We start from the raw sequence: 18,789 nt of genomic DNA, 5'->3' as shown, positions 1-18,789 counted from the left end.
GGATCACAAACGGCAGCGCTAAGGTGAGGGCTTCCACCATGGCCAGGAGCAGCTCATCTCTTTTAGACGTCAGACCAGGAAAAAATGAAATAAATGGAGGGGAAGTGAAATTAAGACGACTGGAGAGCATCCCTTCCAATCCCAACCGCTCTGTGGTAACTGCTCAGCCTCAGCATTTACAGACTAGCCTCCGTGGGTCCTACCTGACTAAAGTTCGAGGAAATTAGTATGAATGTAAACTGTAATTAGGAAATATTTTTTATATATAAACTTAAAAGATGTTCTGAATGTACTGTCTTTTTAATTCCTTTTCTGATTTCAAAGGAAAAAGTCTGATGCTTTCGGGAGTGCTCTTGAAACTTATATCTTGACCCTTTCAAACAGTTGCTTCCCTTTTTAAAATTGTACGTTTTGTGTTTATAAATACCACCTGCACTGCCACGTGCTGCGATGAGCAGCAGTGTGAGATAACTGTAACTCTGAGAGGCAGGTACAAGAAAAGCCCTTAGATACTGAGAGTTTCTGTAGTTTTTAAGCAAACATCCACCACAGAGCTAAATACTGGCTCAATTATCATATAACGTAGCTAATTTTACATATATTATGCACATATGGAGAAAACATATCTAGAAGGATGGTATATATTTATATCTGTTACTCTTTATTTTTTGCTAAACAAAAAGCTATAATTTTATTATAAGTCTATCATCTTTTCCACAGATTCCAGCTCTGCAGTGCCCTAGACCCACAGTTTCCCATGAGGCTGCCCTTCTTTCTGCAAGTTGTGGCTATCTTTTATGCAGTCTACCCTTGTTGTATCTCTTAACTTTCTCTACCCTTCATTTTCATCTTGGACCTTCGCTTCTGGATGCTTCGTGGCACAACAGGATACAAATTAGTGTATTTTCTTGGAAAGGACTAAGCACTGGGAGGGTTTCCCATTAAAAAAAGACAGGAGCTCATTTGTAGTATGGCCTGCTCTGTCCTTGAATGTGCTATGAACTTTTCTGCTTTCCTTCAGCAACACTGGCTTTTTTAACTTGGCAATGGGTAGAACAGCACCAGACACCTGCCTGTGTAGCTTTTGGTTCCCAAACATCGTTGCGCTTTGACATGGAGGCCCATTTGGCTTCATCTTGCCACATGGCAACAGAAAAAGGTTGAAAATCTTTTGGAAAAGCAGAGTAGAGAGCAGTGGAAAGCAAAATGTCACGAGGACCAAGCTGTGCTGTGCTCAACAGGCAGGCAGGAACGAGTAACTTGCATCTACCGTGTAATCTGCACGTAAGACTTGTAAAGAGACTGTCAGGGAGCTGTGATGAGAATTCAGACAGTACTGCTGGATGAATAATTACAATGATATTGATGAGTGAGGTCAAACTGTGTTCTCTAAATAAGAATGAGGACAGAAAAGAGGTCTTGAGATGGCGTAATGATGGGGATACACTTCAGATCCCTGCTGCCACTGAGAGAGTGAACCCACTGCTCCCACCATGCAGATTGGTACTTGAATAACTGGGCTGCAGGCAAATGAGATGCATGTGCCTCAGATAAGTTCAATTTTGTATAAATAAAGCCGTATTTGACAAGTGAGGAGAGGAGGTGGCAAAGGAGATTGATTCTGTTCCTCGCTTGTCAGGAAAGTCATGTGGGATGCAACAGCCAAGCTCCAAATATGCTCTTGGGCTGGTGGTAGTGGTAAAGGCATTTATATATATTTTTTTTTTCTGATCAAACAGTTTTGACTCAAATCTTTCTCCCAAACTGGGGAGAGGAGATAAGAACCCAGGCCCCCATATCACAGCAAATTATGATATGAAGGGATTCATATCACTTTTCACTTTTCATGTGTTGCACAAGAAAGGGCTAACATGGCTTAAGACACTTGAATGCATGAAGAGCAGCGTAGCTCAAAATCCTAATGATGTGTTTCTGTACGGCATAGGGCTGGCGATGCACTTCCCCTCCTGAGATTTCCTCGTGGCCAGTCTGGTCTTTGCAGAACCTGCTCTCAGGTACCTGGGCCTTCCTACCTGCAACTTTGTTAAGGAATAGCAAGTAAATAGTTAAGGAATAGTTGAGGAATAGCGATAAAAGTTAAGGAATAGCAGAGGGAAAATAAAGTAGTTGAAGAAACTTCAGATTTTTCTTATCCAAACTGAACTCTCATCTCTATCTGTCAACTCTACCTGTCTCTCTTTGGCAATCTTATAATATGACGCAGCTTGGTCACAAGAAAGAAAGAACACTGAGATTTAAATTCTGCTGCTACATTTCACATAGAAAAATAATCTATTTTTTGCTGCCTTACCCACCTCTGGAAACACATTGGGAGCTCATGGCCTGGCTGTGCATTATTCACACCGAGTTGTACCGAGACCTCCAGACATCTCAGAAGGGTGAAACAGAAGAGCCACAGGTCGTGCAAGGAACACGAGACAACCCTTTAGTCCTTATCCTCGTGAGCATCGTTCAGAATTTGATCTCAAGGGCATTTCAGTCAATTAATAAGGGGTTGGTTGATTTAGCAACCAAATCACTACCCTACATCACAGCTGCCAGAGCTGGAACACAGGTAACGTAAGGAAACAAGATACATCCAAATCTTTCTTAGCAAATATGACTGTGGATAGCCTGCATTACAGTGTATTACAAACATATTAATCTGGGCCAAGAGATTCACAAAATCTGTAACTAGGAAGATTATTCTTCCCCCAGTTCTCTTCCCAAGGTGTGATTCTGTGTCCCTAAACCAAACTGTGCGGAGCTTCCTCGCACTTCCTCCAGGTTGTGGAGGAAGCCTTGCATACCTCATTTGTTGGACTATACCACCCTTTAGCAAATACTAATTCCTGTTTGCCAAGTCCCTGGTTATCAGGTAGGCCATAACGTGGTGTTGGATGTGAATGGAAACTTAAACCAAAAAAACTCCCAGAGCTACAGGAAGAGTAGAGGTTCACACAAGATGTGCAGAAGATGTGCAGCACCTAACAGGAGAAATGGACAGAAAAGAGACACTGGCTCTTCCCACAAAAGAAGCAAAAAAAATGGTCTGAACAGGAAAATCTGTCATATTTATCTGCAACGAAAAAAATATTTTTTTTTCCAGTGAGTAAAGACTTATTGAAAGCATTAGTGTCCCAAATTTGAACTGTGATTTATCAGTGAACTCAAAGTCTGCCAGGAGCTTTTGCTTTGGCGCCTGGATAATAAAAAGCAGAAAGCAATATATGTAATTTCAGTGATCTTTTCTTTAATCTGTTTTGAAAGAATATATCAGAAATGCTTGTTAAACTAGTACTGCAGACAGATCCTTCTTTGGAAGCAAGGCAAGGTCTTGTAGTACCTGAAGTTCAGCCAGGCTCTCTAACATTTCAGTGCAAATCAAACGGCAAAGCAAACTCTTTCTATGCTTGGAAACCTTTAAGGGAGGAGAAAACCTACATTGTTCAAAGCTTTCACCTGAAAATGGTTTATTACAGAAAAACAGATATTCCACAGCACATCATTCAAACTTTTCTATAAAATTCTCTAGCACTGTAGTAGTGCTAAAACAAGAATCACTTCAATAAAATACTCTTTCAAGCAGCTTCAGGATAAAAAATTAAAGTGAAGCAACGTGACTTAACGGAGGTCTCAGTAGTAAGTCAGCATTGTAGTAATCAAAAGGAAAGTGACTGTTCCCTTTAAAAATCACAATGAAAAAAGAACCACTGCAACAAGTTAGCCTCATACAAATATGAATTTTATTTACATTTTTCCAAATTCTCAATCAAATCCAACTTCCCAGTTTCATGTGTAACAATTCTCTTTTAAAACAAATTAACATTGTATTCCTTTTTACATCTGCAATATGGAGTCCACAGGTACATGCTATTTAGGGCATCTAATGGAACAAGTTTAAACCATTGGCATGTGTGCATATAACCCAAGACATTCTGTGAAGGCGCTTTCTTCAAAATGCATCTGCCTCAGTGACAAAAAAAAAATCCTAACTGCTTTCTAATAACAACAGAAGGTTTAAAAACCCAGTATTTTATATCAAGACACATTCCAATATATTTCAGGGTGTGTCACCATGTTCATATCGCAGATTCACCTGCTCTATAAACAACGCCACTGAAATCAGATTAAAGATTACCCACAGAATTGGGTATTATTCAATGTGAATAAAAATGGCCATTAATGACTTTTACTCTGGTATGTTGTTATGGGCCAAACTGTACTTGATCTGGTACCAGCGTGACGCGATCTGTCCTTAACGTTGAAACTGCATGGGCCGTTGATAATAAAATCCTTAACAATTGTATTGCACATAAGTTCCTCAAAAGCACAAATCAAAATAACCGTGGCCTGACCTCAGAATTTACCTACTAAATCTTGTCAATAAGACCAACTAGATGGTAAAAATATTTAATTTTTTTTCATCCCACTGTCTGCGAATGAAAAGAAGGGAAAGGATATATACAATTTGGAATCTATTCTCTTATTGGCTTCTTCTGCATATGATTTGTACTTCAGAGATGAGGATTAAAACAAAAAAAAATAAAAAGCCAGACAGACCTCAGATTTATCTTTAAAAGTACCTCAAAAACATAACAAAATTCAATTTAATTTTGATACATATTAAAACATTTTAGTCAGTTCTGCCCGACAGCATAACACGACAGAAATGCACAAGACTTTAAACATGCTTTAAAATGACATTCAACAAAGTATTTAAAATTTAATAAATAGCATACAATCACACACAAATACGTTTCATACTGGATCTTTAAGCCTACTAAAAACAGACTGGCAAAGAATAAATAAAACAGTAGTTGACATTTTTGTTTTTAAAAGGTGTGTATTCTTGCTGACACACTAGTAGCCACATAGTAACCTGCTTATCACAAAATTGGAAGTTATGAGCTTCTTTCCACTGATCTATTTTGCTCCAGCATGTAATATTACAAAGAAAGAAAAAAAAAGAAAAAAAGAAAAAACTGAAAGGGATTTTTTTTTAAACAACCAGTCTGCAACCAAGTAAACCAGTCTTAAATACAACGAATAAATAGGGAATTAGTAAAGCAAATTCAATTGCAACAAAAATGCAACACCCCAAGTAAAGAGCCATGGAAATATATAGCATTGCAATAGTAGACAATAATAGTACTTAAAGTGATAGTGCTTGTGCACTAAGCTCATTAGAGACCTTAATATGATTTTAGTGCAAATCCCTTGAGTCCAAACAAGCTTTAAACCCTAGAGTATTAGGGAAAGATCTTTTACCAGTTGGAACTTATTCTGTAGTGTATTTGTACATATCGGATATTTACAGAACTAACACATGTTACAATATCTTCGGCCCTTTTTTACTTCAAATTGAAAAGATTAATGACCGGGGACTTTACATACTATTTGGCTGTACCATATTAGACTGCAGTTTATTAAAGTCAGTGCTATAAAAGCTTTTCTCATCAGTTTATCTAATCATACCCAAATTTCACACGTCATTGCATCTTGTACTTCTGAAAGAAAAAGAATGATCCCGGAGAAAATTTCTCCTCCCTTTAAATAAGTTCACATTATGATGAAATTCAAGAATATTTAGACAAAATGTTGTATAAACTCAAAGAAAAATACATATCTTACATTAACAATCCATACCAGCATTTAGTATATTAAGTTACAAGTATGTTGGCAATAATACAACAGAGTAAATTCCTAAAGGAAAATAATTCTGTACAAATTCACCTGTTACTATGGGGATAAACAGGCAGCCAAATAAGTCTTAAGCAGCCATGTTTCTGTTTTGAACTACAGTACCAGGATAAACTAAATTTGAAACTAACGGGGCTAAACTTCAGTTTAAAGAATAATGGGATTATACTGGATACACACCCTGTGTATTCAGAGCCATGAAAACATTCCCTCTAGCAGTTCCATCAGGTCATCCAGTATAAGAAATGTTTAACCAACCACAGGGGCTAGAACAGCTTTAACATAACGTCGTCCTGGATTTTTTGTGAAACTAAAACCGAGTTTTCACTGTGAAGTACAAAACAATGACAGACATCGCTCCAACTTGTACCCGACCCTCCCTGGGCGCTCCGTACCTAGCAGAGTAGCAAGGCCTCGTCGTCGCTCGTCTCGCTCTTGGCGGCCGCCTCCAGGCAGGTGTCGGGGACGCGGGCGGTGTGCACGATGCCGCAGCGCTCGCAGGGGCCGTCGCGGCCGCGCGGCGCCGCGCCGTGGGGCTGCCTGGGCCCCGGTCCTTGATCTGAGCCGAGATCAAGCAGAGGTCTCGAACAGTCGTTCATGTCAAAGTCTGATGCTACATCAGAGACTGGAATTAGCATTTCGACGTCGTCGTCCTCTTCTCTTCCGCCTGCCCCGTTATCGAGCTGTCTCAAAGGACTTTGGTTCTGACTCGCTGCGCTCGCCCTGCCGAGGGTGAAGCGCACCCAGCGCAGGCCTTGAGTCATGCGACTGAGCGCGCTGCTGAGCTGGTGCCGGGCCGGGCTGGCGCTCGGCGGCTCCGCGCCGGGCGCTTCTCTGCCGTTCTCCGCGCCGCCGCTCGGCGCCGAGGAGCTCCCGCACGCTCCCACCGGCGCTTCTATTGCGGACGCAGGGGGGACTTTCTGAGGCAAAGAGGCGGCGACTCCACCAACTGCTCCCGCTGTGTCTCTTCTTTCGTTTTCTGTGTCCGTGTCATCGGATTCAACTGAAAATAGGCTTCTGTGAGTATTATTTCTTTCAGCTTCTCTGCCGCTACTTTGGCCGGCAACATCATCTCCATCTGACGAGACCAAGGCCAGTGATCCAGAATGACGTGACCTTGCGAAGTTAAAAATGCGATTCCAAATGTTACTTGATCTGCCAGCAATGGGAAGTCTGATTGAGGTAAATCCAAGCTGAGATCGCACTGCAAGTCTCAGGTTTTCCAGAACTGAAGCCTGAACAAGAAGATAAACAAAAGTCAAGCATTGACAGCATGTTGGCATCATTCTTACACTAGGAAAGTAACAACTAATGTGCATAAACACATAAAAATCTAAGTTTAGATTCTTAAATATTAGAAAATGTCCAATCTGTAATGTTAAGGATCTGGTAAATCATAGAATGCTTAAGGTTGGAAGGGACCTCTGGAGGTCATCTAGTCCATATAGCAAAAGACTACTTTATACATAAGGCAGACATAAAAGAAGCCTAGACTCTGACACACACACACACACACGAAAAAAAAAAAGGGAAAATAAGCTGGAAGATTTACGGAGAAGAAAAGAGGAAACAAGACAAGCAGAAGAGACCCATTCCTGCCTGAGCCAAGGCCTCTGTGGAGGCGGGCAGAATGGACACAGACACAGGGTGCGCTGATCACAGACCTCGCACGGAAGCTCTGGTATAGCAGATATGAGATAAGCAAGATCAGCTAACACACAGTTCTACCAGAAAGAAAAAGTCACTGTGGATTTTATAGTATAATGTGCCATAAAAAGTTTAGGATTTGAAAATTTCCTGGAACTCCTGAAGATATAAACAGAGGTGACCTTTTCCTATTCACTGTTGTAGGGCTGCCTGGAACAGAGATAAAATTAAGTATCCTCTCTCTACTAAAAGGACCAGAATGTTTGACTTGTTTCCACACTGGCATAATCAGTTGACACCAGTTTCAGATAGTAAGGGCAGATACTAGTGCTTCTGTTTAATCAAAATTATCTTGTAAGTTCTAACCCATGCATTTCCCAAATTTGATATAAATTTCCTAGTGAGTCAGTTAAGAAACAATGCAAGTCTGATTTTTTTCTGGTGAAAATCTTGTATTTCTTTTAAACTGTAAGGTCACAGCATCATATTAACACTTTGATTTGGGCTTCCTTTATTCAAATTTAGTGAAGAGAACCTCAGCTAAGTGGTCCATTTCTCAGAAACATTATGGTAACCAAGATCTGTCGGCTGCCTGGCAATTCTGTAATCAAGCACATCAGTAAATGTTTTTATTTTCAGAAGAATCCACGTTCGCATCTTTTCAGTAAATGGAACATATTCAATCAGGTTCATGTTACCCATCTTGAACAGCCATAACATATCTATGCCACAAAATGCTTTAGTTTAATTTTGGAAAGAGGACAGGAAGACAAATCTGTAAAAGCACCAAAGTGCCCCTGAACAAAAACATACTGTGATTTTGCATAGCCACGCTGACTTATGCAATGAGAAGCTTGGTTATAGTCGAACTGTCCTTAAATATAAACCCCACTTCCAGAGTAGAGCTATTGGTTCCCTTCTCCAAGAGAAAAGGCATCAGATATGTTTTTCCACAAAGTTGTATTTACAGTCTGTGAGCCTACATCTACTTGCCACTAGCAAAGCTGCATGTTCAGCTTTGCTTACTACTCTGTGTTTGAAAAGTAATGTCTAGTTTTGTGTAAAATTACCTCATGTTTACATTACACCTGGCTTAGATCAGTGGTAAGTTGGCCTCAGAAGCTTTACCTCTGTGCTTAGAGGCACACTACAACATCTAAGACAAGAGCCCCTCTTAACTTAGTCAAGACATTCAAGTTCATTTAGATAAGGAGAAAAACAGTTAATCAAATATTAAAAGATTTCAGGATCAGTAGTTAGTGGAAGCTTGAACAAAGGCCTTTGAGGTTGGCTGGGTTTTGCCTAGGTACAAAAGTCTAAGTATTAGTTGCTAAATATTAACTTTTACTTCATCAGCAGGAGATCAGTATGAGCTACATGCAGATTCTTGAGGCATCTAGTTAACAAAAAGAGCTGACTAAAGAACAGATTGTAAAAAGGACAGGTTATAATCACAACAGGAGTAAAAAAGGACAAGGAACGAATCAGCAACACAGCCCAAGGACTCATGGTGAGACAGAGGATGCAGCAAAAAGATCACAATTATACTCAATTCAAAGGCTGTATCAGACACATAAAACAGCACCTGGCTCCAAGCAAGGGAGCATGAGAGATGTCCCGAGGACATAAGAACTGATGGTGCTTGAGCTCTCCATCCCCAGTAACACTTGCAAGACTACTTGGACCCACAGACCCTGCTGCTTGCAAGCATGTGAGCATGAAAGAATGAGCATATTCCATCTACCATAGAGTAAGCACAATTAAATCAATCCTGTTGAAAATAAAAATCAATTTCCCTCCCTATGGTCTTGCCACAAGTTTTTAAAAATATATATATTTTTTCTGCATTATTAAGTAATAGTAAGCTTTGCTACATCAGCTGCCACATACCACACAAAACCAGCTGTGGTATTGCACCATGGTGGGATTCCCAGACTGTGTTGTTCTAGCTCACAAACAACTGCTTTAATTGAAAGATGATTTATTTATTTTTAAATGAAAAAATAGCTCTAAGTTTATTCGTCAACCAAACAAAAATTGTGCTATCGATCGCTATGAAAAACAAAAAGGATAGATATGCTGTCACCTCCTATAGTAATTAATACCATATATTACAGCCTTGTATCCTTTTCTAAACATAGTGGGCAAGATCACACCTGAAAATGCACGCACAGTGGCTGAACGACTACATGCAACAGAATTCTGAATTCTTACTTCTAAGATTAAGTGCTTTTCTGCACTCTTAAGAGCTTATCCAGCAATATCAAAGAACCTAAAACTAGATCTGCCAATCTATTTTTCATGCAATACTGGCATCCACTACTGTGAAAATAAAGCCCCAAAGCAAGCTGTGATGCTACCCCAGTATAGTGATCCTGTCTAGTAGCCAACCTTAGCTCAAGTTCAAGCTAATCTTAGTTTAAGCATTCATGTGAAACGAAGAAAAGGGAATGCTCTAAAACCAAAATGGGCCAGATGGAAGGTAAAATGTTTTTATTTCAACTTTCTTAAAATTTAATGTCTGCCCGCAATTTTGAAATCTTACCTGGTTTGGTGAACAAACAGGAAAATCTTCAACTGGTGGTATTAAACCCTGGGCAATTAACTGTCCATAAGATGGGGGAGCTTCTCTTCTTAACAGTTCAGCCTCAACTCTCGACAAATGGGTTTCAAATGATCTTTTAAAGAGAAAAGAAATTTCCCAAGTCGGTAATATGTACTCATATTTAAGAGTAAAACTACATCAGACTTACGATCTGAAATAAGAAACTTGAGCAGATAGAATCTTATTAAAAAAATAAATAATAAAAATATTAACAACTTCTTGTAGTTGTTCGTAAAGGTCTGTCCAGAAGAGAAAAGAACAGAAAAGAACCAAGAATACCTGCCAAAAAATCATGGACTAAATGCACAAGGCACCACATAATTTTTTTTAAAAAAAGAAAAGTAATGCTGACATGACATGAGATAGTCCACCACAGAGGGAATATTCTTAAATGTATTCATCCACCTGCAGAAATGAGGCATCCCCACACCTGCTTTTCAGCAACCACATCTCAACTGTCCACAGAAAAGTGAATATCTCTAACCCCCTTATCTACCTTCTTTTTACTGCCAAGGAGAAAGGAGGAACCACACTTAGAAATAATAATAATTCTATGTCAGTAGAAGCAATAATTACGTGTCAGTTAGAATGCTTTAATACAAAAGAGAACTCTAATAACAAAATAAATGGAAGGATTTTAAGGTTTAAGTGCTGCAGGGTATCTGTTGCCCTTACCTTCGCTCAAACATGCGGAGCGAGTACAACTTGCAGGTACATCCCAGGGCAATGACAAGCAGCAACCCACAAATGAGGCTCCCTATGACGGCTGCAGTTATGACTCTAGTGGGCACAATGACCGGGCAATTCTCCTCGTCGCTGCCATCGCCACAGTCATCTTGGGAATCACAAACCCAGCTCTCAAACACACAGCGGTTGTTTTTACAGTGAAAATTTCCCGGCTGGCAGAAGAAACAATTCTTTTCGTCGGAGCCGTTTGGGCAGTGGTTCTGGTAGTTGCAGCGGTCTGAGCGAGGGTAGCAAACACCATTTCGAGAACAGGGAAACTCGTCCCTTTGGCACATGGTGCAGTTGGCTTCATCCCTCCCGTTCGGACAGTGCCAGTAGCCGTCGCAGCGCTGCTGCTCTGTGTAGCAACCCCAGTTCCCACCACACGGGATTTCCCAGGGCAAACAAAAGCCATCGACTTGATAGGTGGCGTTGAATCCCCTCGCGGCGTTCACTTTGTCAGCACAGAAATGCACTCTTATCTGTCCCGAGGATGAAACAACCGTGAGGGGAGCATGAGAGTCAAACGCTGTCAGCACACGCAGAAGCCTCCGCGGATTCTCCTCTAACCCATCGTAGATTTTGACATAGTCTCCGTAACCAGTACCATCGAGTTTAAAATCAGTAAATCGCAAAATTACTTTGCGATGGTCGCCAGTGTCTATTAGCCACGTGCAGTTGCTTCCGGGTGGATAAAAGTCAGGATAATTGGGAGAACTGAAAGTACCGTAAAAGTATTTTAACAACTGCCCACAGGTTGGCACGCTGCAGTCTATTTCATCTCCCAGGTCAAGACAATCGATGTTGCCATCACATTTTAAAGATTCTGGAAGGCAAGTGTAAAGCTTGGTGAGGCGAGACAGACACTGGAACTGGTTGTAAGCACAAGGTTGAAAGGAAGAAGCTGTTGGAGGATTCGCTTTGGCACAGATTTCTTCATCCGAATTGTCTCCGCATTCATCCATATTATTACATTTCCAGCTTTCTGGAATACACTTCCCATTAGCGCAATGAAACTGGTCACAATCACAATTGGGTTCATCCGATTTTCCTGGAAAAACAAAAAAAGGAAATTATAAAATATTCTCCTTATAGAATGTAGTACTTCGGGGTTCGTGTTGCACATGTATTTGCAGCACCAGGTGGCTCGGAACAGCAAAACAAGGAACTTTTTAACGTCTCTGTAAATCAGCACAACTTTCAACAAGACAGCATTTTCCAATCTAGACGCTGTCAACACATCAGCACGATGCTTCACTCTTAGCTGCTTCGAGTCAAATAACTAGTCAAGAAAACCATGCTCATTTATAGCAGCTGAAAAATCTTGTTTCTAAGGTGCTAAACTTAAGCCAGAAAAATATTGTTTCTCACCCTTCCCACTGAAACTACAACCTTTCCCTACAAGTACCAATTACCTGATCAAACTCTTTCATATAAAAGCTGTCCTATTGCTGTGCTGTTTTCTTAGGTTTGTACAAAGGGAAGCAAGTGTGAAAAGCTGACAGGTAAGATTATCCTTCACCTCACCTTAAGAGAGCAACCACTCTCTCCCCCTTTTCCCATCGCTTGCTCCTTGAGCAATTAAGACAGCAGAGTGCAGCGAAAAAGAGAAGTACAAGTTTGTGTTTAGGCATATGTGCATTTTAATAAATTAAGGACACAAGTAGTGGTCAAAGGTTTTTAGATTCTGAAAAACACCAGAAGATACCAGCATTGAGGAAAATGTGTCCTACTGGTTATTACCACGCTTCCAGCCTCAAAAATATTTTCTTCAGCAATTCATTTATTAAAGCTCCAGGCGTGTTAAACACGGAAGCACCTCGGGAACAGCCCCTTTCAGCTCTGTAGCCATATCAAATATATCTGTACCATTTCAAGGCACTGCAGTTTCTAAAAAGCATGGCATAAATCATAAATTTGGCTAAAATGACTCTATAATGCAAATAGTCTTCCATAGCAGAGAGCCAAGAAGTTGGACAAAGGCACACTAAGACTAAAGTAACACTGCATTCTGGAGTTTAATAAAGAACTGCTAGAGGCAGCATTGGCTCAAAGAGCCTCCCAAGGAAGAAGGTCCTATTTACTTTAGCACAGACCAAAACAGGTCCCCAGAAGTTAACCAGTCAAAGTGTTAACACTTTCTAAAAAAAAGGAATAAGGGAAAAATAAAAGTGACAAACACTACGAGCACCACTGATGTCAACAAATTTACTAACAGGGGGTGAAGGTAGAACAAAAACAAAAGCATATGTCGTCAGTGATTAAGTTTAAGAAAATATTGCAGTAATGAGACAAGGTATAATTTCAACCTAAGCTCTTGTTTCTGTTTTCTCAGAAAAGAGCTGCCTACTTGACTCCGATTTAGCATTTTTAAACCCACGACCCTGAGTCATTACATCGATAAAACTTACACTTGATATTAAGTGGTAAAATAATGAGAGAAGAGAACACTGTCATGAACTTTGACTTTCAAATGAATAGGTTACAAGCTATTAGCTCATGCCTTGACTAAGCTGATACAAAGTCGAAGCAATTTGAGAACAATAAATGCACAAATAAAACCATTCTTGAACACAGTGCCTGTCAAGAACTTCAGCATAACGCAAGTTAATTGGCAGAACCCAGGTGCAGTTATAGCCAAAGGACTAACCCAAACACCCCATGCACATACCTGCTCTACTTTTATCTCTGTTTTCCACCTTTCCATCAGCCACGATAGTTATACTCTGTCCTATTTTGGTACCCATAATTAAAGATCCTTCTAAATTAAGGAAGGTGGTGGAAAAAAAATCCCTCCTAGTCTAGTCTTGATGCCAAATGGTGAATTTACTGAAACGAGTCTCGATGACATCAAAAGATGGCTCTCCTTAGATCACTGAGAGAGCTGATTAAAGTGTCTAAATAACTAAACAAAACAAAAATGTGATAACAGAAAGCTTTTCATTCTAAATGGTAAAGAATGATCAAGGTCCAAAAGACCATCAAAAGTTATGTTAAATACATGTGATTTCTACTTTAAAATAACAACCAAAACTCAACACTGATTTGTCACTGGAACAAATCACCAAAGACCAGTAGAACCCTCCTAACTGGAGCATTTTTGTTTGTTTGTTTTTAATGAAATGTGGTATTTTTCTGGAAGATATTAGTTATTTTAAACAAGAAGTGAAAGAAATCATATGGCCTCTTGTTTAAAAAAAAAAAAGCTTTTCTAAGATATTTAGCATATGCTTCTTGACACAAGAACTCACTACCCCAGCTTTGGCTTTTGGTTTCTTTTATTCTGTGTTTCCTGATTAGTCAGCTTACCACAGAGAAAATTTTATGTCATGTCACTGCTGTCACTGCCATTACTATCACCACCTACACTTATAGGTATTGAGGCATCACTCAAGTTAAAAAACAGAGTGTTGTCAGTAACATATACAAACTGTTGCAATTGCCTAACTATGACAACTGTAAACACAAGGATGTAAACCTGCAGCTTTCACATACAAGCCTATCCTTTCAAATTAGGGAAGTGATGAAAGACAATTTAATTTTTAGTTAATTTTTTTTTTGGTATTTATTAAGAAGTTAAATGTAATACAGACACTGAAGACTCATCCTAAGAGCACTGATTCATAGTATACAAAATAAAACATTGGTATAGTTGCACGTATTGCAGAAGTGTTGTTAATATTTGAGAAGTTCCCTTTTTATATAGGATAGCACACACAACCAGAAAATTATTAGAACGGATTTTTCAGCTTTTCTCCTATATACAGTGCCCTCTACAACATTAGAGGACTATTATGATCATGAAAACACTACATTATTGCCTCAGACTTGATGAATTTCCCAAGTATCATATTAAGCATAGGAATTAAGCTCAAGTCAAAGTTTTAGCAAAGTTGTTTTTAAAAACATAATTTAAATATTAAGTAGTAGCCTTAAAAACACTGGCTTAAATAGTTTTTTTAATATCTTAACAGACTAATAATTAGTAGTGCCTAACATCAATGTGTAGAAATCAAATAACACAGGAAAAAAATTCTTATTGTTGAAAATGTTATATCTGCTTCCAAAAGGAGATATATAATGAAGTTGTTTTAAGATTTGAAGGAAAGGGAGGAAAGGATTTCCAGAAATTCTCTATTAAGTCGTGGCTTCCTCTTCCCTGCCCATTCCCTATCCTTGCCCTCAGTCGTCCTGGAAGCTGCTCACGTAGGCTGCCTTTCCTCCATGCCTATAGGGACGTGGAGATGAGCAGGGCAAAAGCAGCTGCTGGGGGTGACTGATCAGATAGGGGCAACTGATTAGATAGAAGTTTTTTTTTCCATCCATTTCCTTTGGTCCAATAGTAAGCAAAATCCTGGAGGAGCATCTCCTGGAAAGCTGAGCCAGCAAAGACAAGGCTGCATTGCCTCCCATGAGGTATGGTAAACTTCAAGTGCAGAGAGAGCTTTTGGGCAGGCTTGGAAAAACAGATAGAAAGGAAACACCTTCCTGGCAGCAACTGTTGTTGTCAAAGCTCTTTTGTAGGAGAATAGAGAGCAGAATGCAGTGCAGGCAAATATGGTCCTGACATTAGGGCGAGTTTTTTTTGAAGCTCTGTAGGGTAACTTTGGACAATGGTGGCAATGGATAGGTGGGATATCATGGGGAATATCAAAGGGAATAACCGAATGTACCTTGTACATACAAGAAAACTGAAAAATTGCATGGCAAAGATTTGGAGCAGGTCAGAGAACACAGGATAGACATATACTGGGAGCAAGTGTATTGAAACTATTACAAAAACAATGAAGAATCTAATCCAGCATTTCTGATGATCAGGACTTATCAAATTATTATATGCAATTCTAATACCTCTGAAGAGCAGAAAACAGCTTGGAACCACTCTTTACCCAAGAGTGACTTTCTCCTGTCCCTGGAGAGCTGCTGCAGTAGCTATTGGAGTCCAAATAGAACAAAAACTGCCCACAAAGCAGATGTAAAATATTACTACTGATAGCTAGCTTGCACTGCACATTTGAACTATCCAAATAGAATTTTTCTATGTTCAAAATGATCCTATGCTTAGCTAATCTATCGTCTTACTACATTTTTTTTAAGAATGCAAACCTTTTTGAGATGGTATGTTTAATAAAAGAGGTCCCGCAATAAACATTTTCTCCTATATAAATCCTGAGTTGACTACATGAAGTGTGTGCTGCGTCCTGATGCAAAGGAAGTAATGCTTAAAATGTAAAACTAAGCCATAAAGTTGTACCCATTATTATTTGCAACATACCAGCAAAGTAGGCTAATCTGAAGCCTTTTCGAGAGATGCTATCATCTGAGTGAAATCTGATCCAAACATGATCCTGTGAAGAGATGTACGGTGAGGGAATAGAGGAGCCACACGCTCTGTAGCCTTCAGTATTCTTGTAGCTTCCAATCGTCAGCCAATCTGAGCTGCATCTCCGCGACCCCTGAACATCAAAATCTTGGAAGCTGGAAAACAACAGTGAAAATTGATATTAAAATGGGCACTAAACAACCAAACTAATGAATCAGTACATGTCGAAACGGAAATTAGATGAAAGTACTCCTCGAGCACGAAACAAAACAATGGCTTCTCCATCGAGGGTGAATTATGAGGACACTAAAAGTTTGGTCATCCAAGATACTGTACCTGCTACTTAAGTAGTCCAGTTTTGCTACCAAAAAAAAAGTGTGTTCATGTTGAAGTAAATTTTTGAGTAATTCTGATCTTTAAATCATTCATTTAATAATTTTATATACACTAAGTGGTTTTATTTAACCAATTCTCCCAAGACTCTTAGCTAATGCTGCTTTTGGCCAGCGATCTGACTTGACATCCTAAGGACACCTAAAATGTCCAAAAACACAATTTCAGAGGAGATTTGCTCTGACTTGTACTACTCAAGAACCTGGTGGGTATGTCATGGAAGATATCACCCAAGCTTTAATCACAATTACATGAAGATGGGCTTGCATGTTAAAGCAGTATAAACTGCTTGGGCAAAAACAGGTCAGCACAAGCCAGAAACAAAGTTTGAACTATGCACCAGACATATACACCAGAGTGGGCAGGGGGTGGATTGAGAAATGTGGCCCCATCTGGAGTAGTGTGTCCAGTTCTGGGCTCTCCAGCACAACAGGGGCATGGAGCTACTGGAGGGACTCCAGTGGAGGGCTATAATGCTGAATAAGGGACTAAAGCACCTCTCATGAAGACAGGCTGAGAAAGCTGGCCCTGTTGAGTCTAAAGAAGAAAAGGCTGACGTGATTTATCATGGTGTACAAATACCCTAAGGGAAGGTGTCCAGAGAATGGGACTAGACTGTTTTCAGTGGTGGCCGGCAATGGCCACAAACTGAAAAAAAGGGAAGTTCTGCCTGAATTTGAGGAAAAGCTTGATGGTGAGGGTGAGAAAGCACTGGAACAGGTTGCCTAGAGCAGCTGTAGATTCTCCTTCCCTGGAGATATTCAAAACCCGCCTGGACACTATCGTGTGTGTTGTGCCCTTGGGTGACTAGGTAATCTACAGAAGTCCCTTCCAACCTTAATCATTCTGTGATCCCGAGTCTGTGATTCCCCTTAGACCAGCAGGTCTGTACTGGAAAGTGAAGTAAATTTGCAGCTAAAGTCATATATATTATATACATCCTCTGCAAAAGTCTTTACCTTAGCAAGAAAATTACCATCTTCCCCTTTAAAATGTATCATTTAATACTGGCACCGTCACAACATAAATCACACAGATTACCTATTTATTCTGTTTATAACGTCCAAAAAATTAGAAGCTGATGCAGAGCCACTTTCTCATTAGTTGGTTCTAAATTTATGTAACTGCCTATACCTGTCCCAGCTTTCCTATTCTTCAGGAACATTTCTTGCTTCCAAACTACCTACTGGAAAGGGATGCCATTTTAATAAAAACAGGTCTACATTTACAGGCAGGCAGAGGAAATCAGCGTATGCACAACCGGCAGTCACAAAAGGTGCAGTCAGTGCTTTGTGAATCTCCGTTGTTGACACAGGACCGACGTTACCTTATAGTTATGATCTCCCCGGGGTTTGCATGGATGTACCAGCTGCAGTTGATTCGTGCGGGATATTCCGAGGGCCACCCTGGACTCGTGATTGTCCCGCTCGGTGATCTAATTTGTTCTGGAAAATCTCCACAGGCTAAAAATGTAATAGCAACGATGAAAGAAATGTTACTAATCAGATTTTTTTTTTTTAAGCGAGTAGGACAAAGTCAAATCACAACTTATCAGGAAAATATCACAGTGAGTTAGCTAAGGTATAATAAAAACTGTGTCTAGAGTTGCTCACAAAGAAGCTCATAAGGATTTCTGAATGTTGCCAGTGCAGATGTTTATACTACTGTCAGTTAGTACTACAGACTGAAAGATTAATGTCTGCAGACTTTGACATCTTTATTAAAGTAAAATATTTTACATTTCCTACTTCTAGTCTTCACAGGTATTCAACTATGCATTTACACATTATACTCACAAATGCATTATGAACATGAAAAATAAATTAAAACAAAATAATTAAGTAGTCAAAATTCACTTTCTCATGAAGACCCAGCACCTGGCTATCATTTAAATGGTCCCTCTTCCAGTCCTTGGCACAGAAATCATCTTCATTTATAGGATTGCAAAAGAAAAAGTGCACTTATTGCTGCACATCTCATTTATAAATATTAAAAGTTAGGTCTCCAGGAGAGGTTTGTGCAATGCATTTCCAATAACAAACTAGAAAACTTTTATTTATAGGCCTAATTCTACTCAGTTGTACCAACTAAGACGTATTAGATCTTAATTTATGTACAGTTAAGTATTAAGATACTTTGATGTAGAATTTAGGAACTGCTCAAACTTTTTGGGAAGAAATAAGAACCAATTTCAAAACACATCAAGATAGTGTTTTACTGGAATATTCATTAACTATTTGCTGAAAATGCTTTAATTTGCAGTAAGCCCTGTAGATGGTGCTCCAACACCATGAGATTTTGGAAGCCGACCTCTGTGCGAATGGCCTGGATACACTTTGCCTCTGTTCAGACGAGCAACCAAAGGACAAGAAGATATATTTGTGAGGAGTTA

The 18,789-nt window shown here is 39.6% G+C and overlaps 1 protein-coding gene across 1 annotated transcript in view; it reads right to left on the bottom strand.

Moving 5' to 3' along the window:
• Positions 1 to 3,723: 3,723 nt before the first annotated feature.
• Positions 3,724 to 18,789, bottom strand: part of LRP12 (LDL receptor related protein 12) — a 48,692-nt gene continuing 33,626 nt past the window's right edge. Inside the window, exons 3-7 of the mRNA XM_088529793.1 lie at positions 17,725 to 17,860; positions 15,957 to 16,159; positions 10,631 to 11,732; positions 9,896 to 10,028; positions 3,724 to 6,938 (exon numbers count right to left, since the gene is read on the bottom strand). Of these exons, the coding sequence (XP_088385919.1) occupies positions 6,099 to 6,938; positions 9,896 to 10,028; positions 10,631 to 11,732; positions 15,957 to 16,159; positions 17,725 to 17,860 (2,414 nt within the window). The 3' untranslated portion in view covers positions 3,724 to 6,098. The remainder of the gene's footprint in view (positions 6,939 to 9,895; positions 10,029 to 10,630; positions 11,733 to 15,956; positions 16,160 to 17,724; positions 17,861 to 18,789) is intronic.

This window comes from Tinamus guttatus, unplaced genomic scaffold (genome assembly GCF_059628265.1).
Source record: "Tinamus guttatus ecotype Peru unplaced genomic scaffold, ASM5962826v1 Tinamus_guttatus_pri_ptg000346l, whole genome shotgun sequence".
In the NCBI taxonomy this organism is placed as follows: Eukaryota; Metazoa; Chordata; class Aves; order Tinamiformes; family Tinamidae; genus Tinamus; species Tinamus guttatus.
This window is presented reverse-complemented; position numbering and strand designations above follow the sequence as displayed.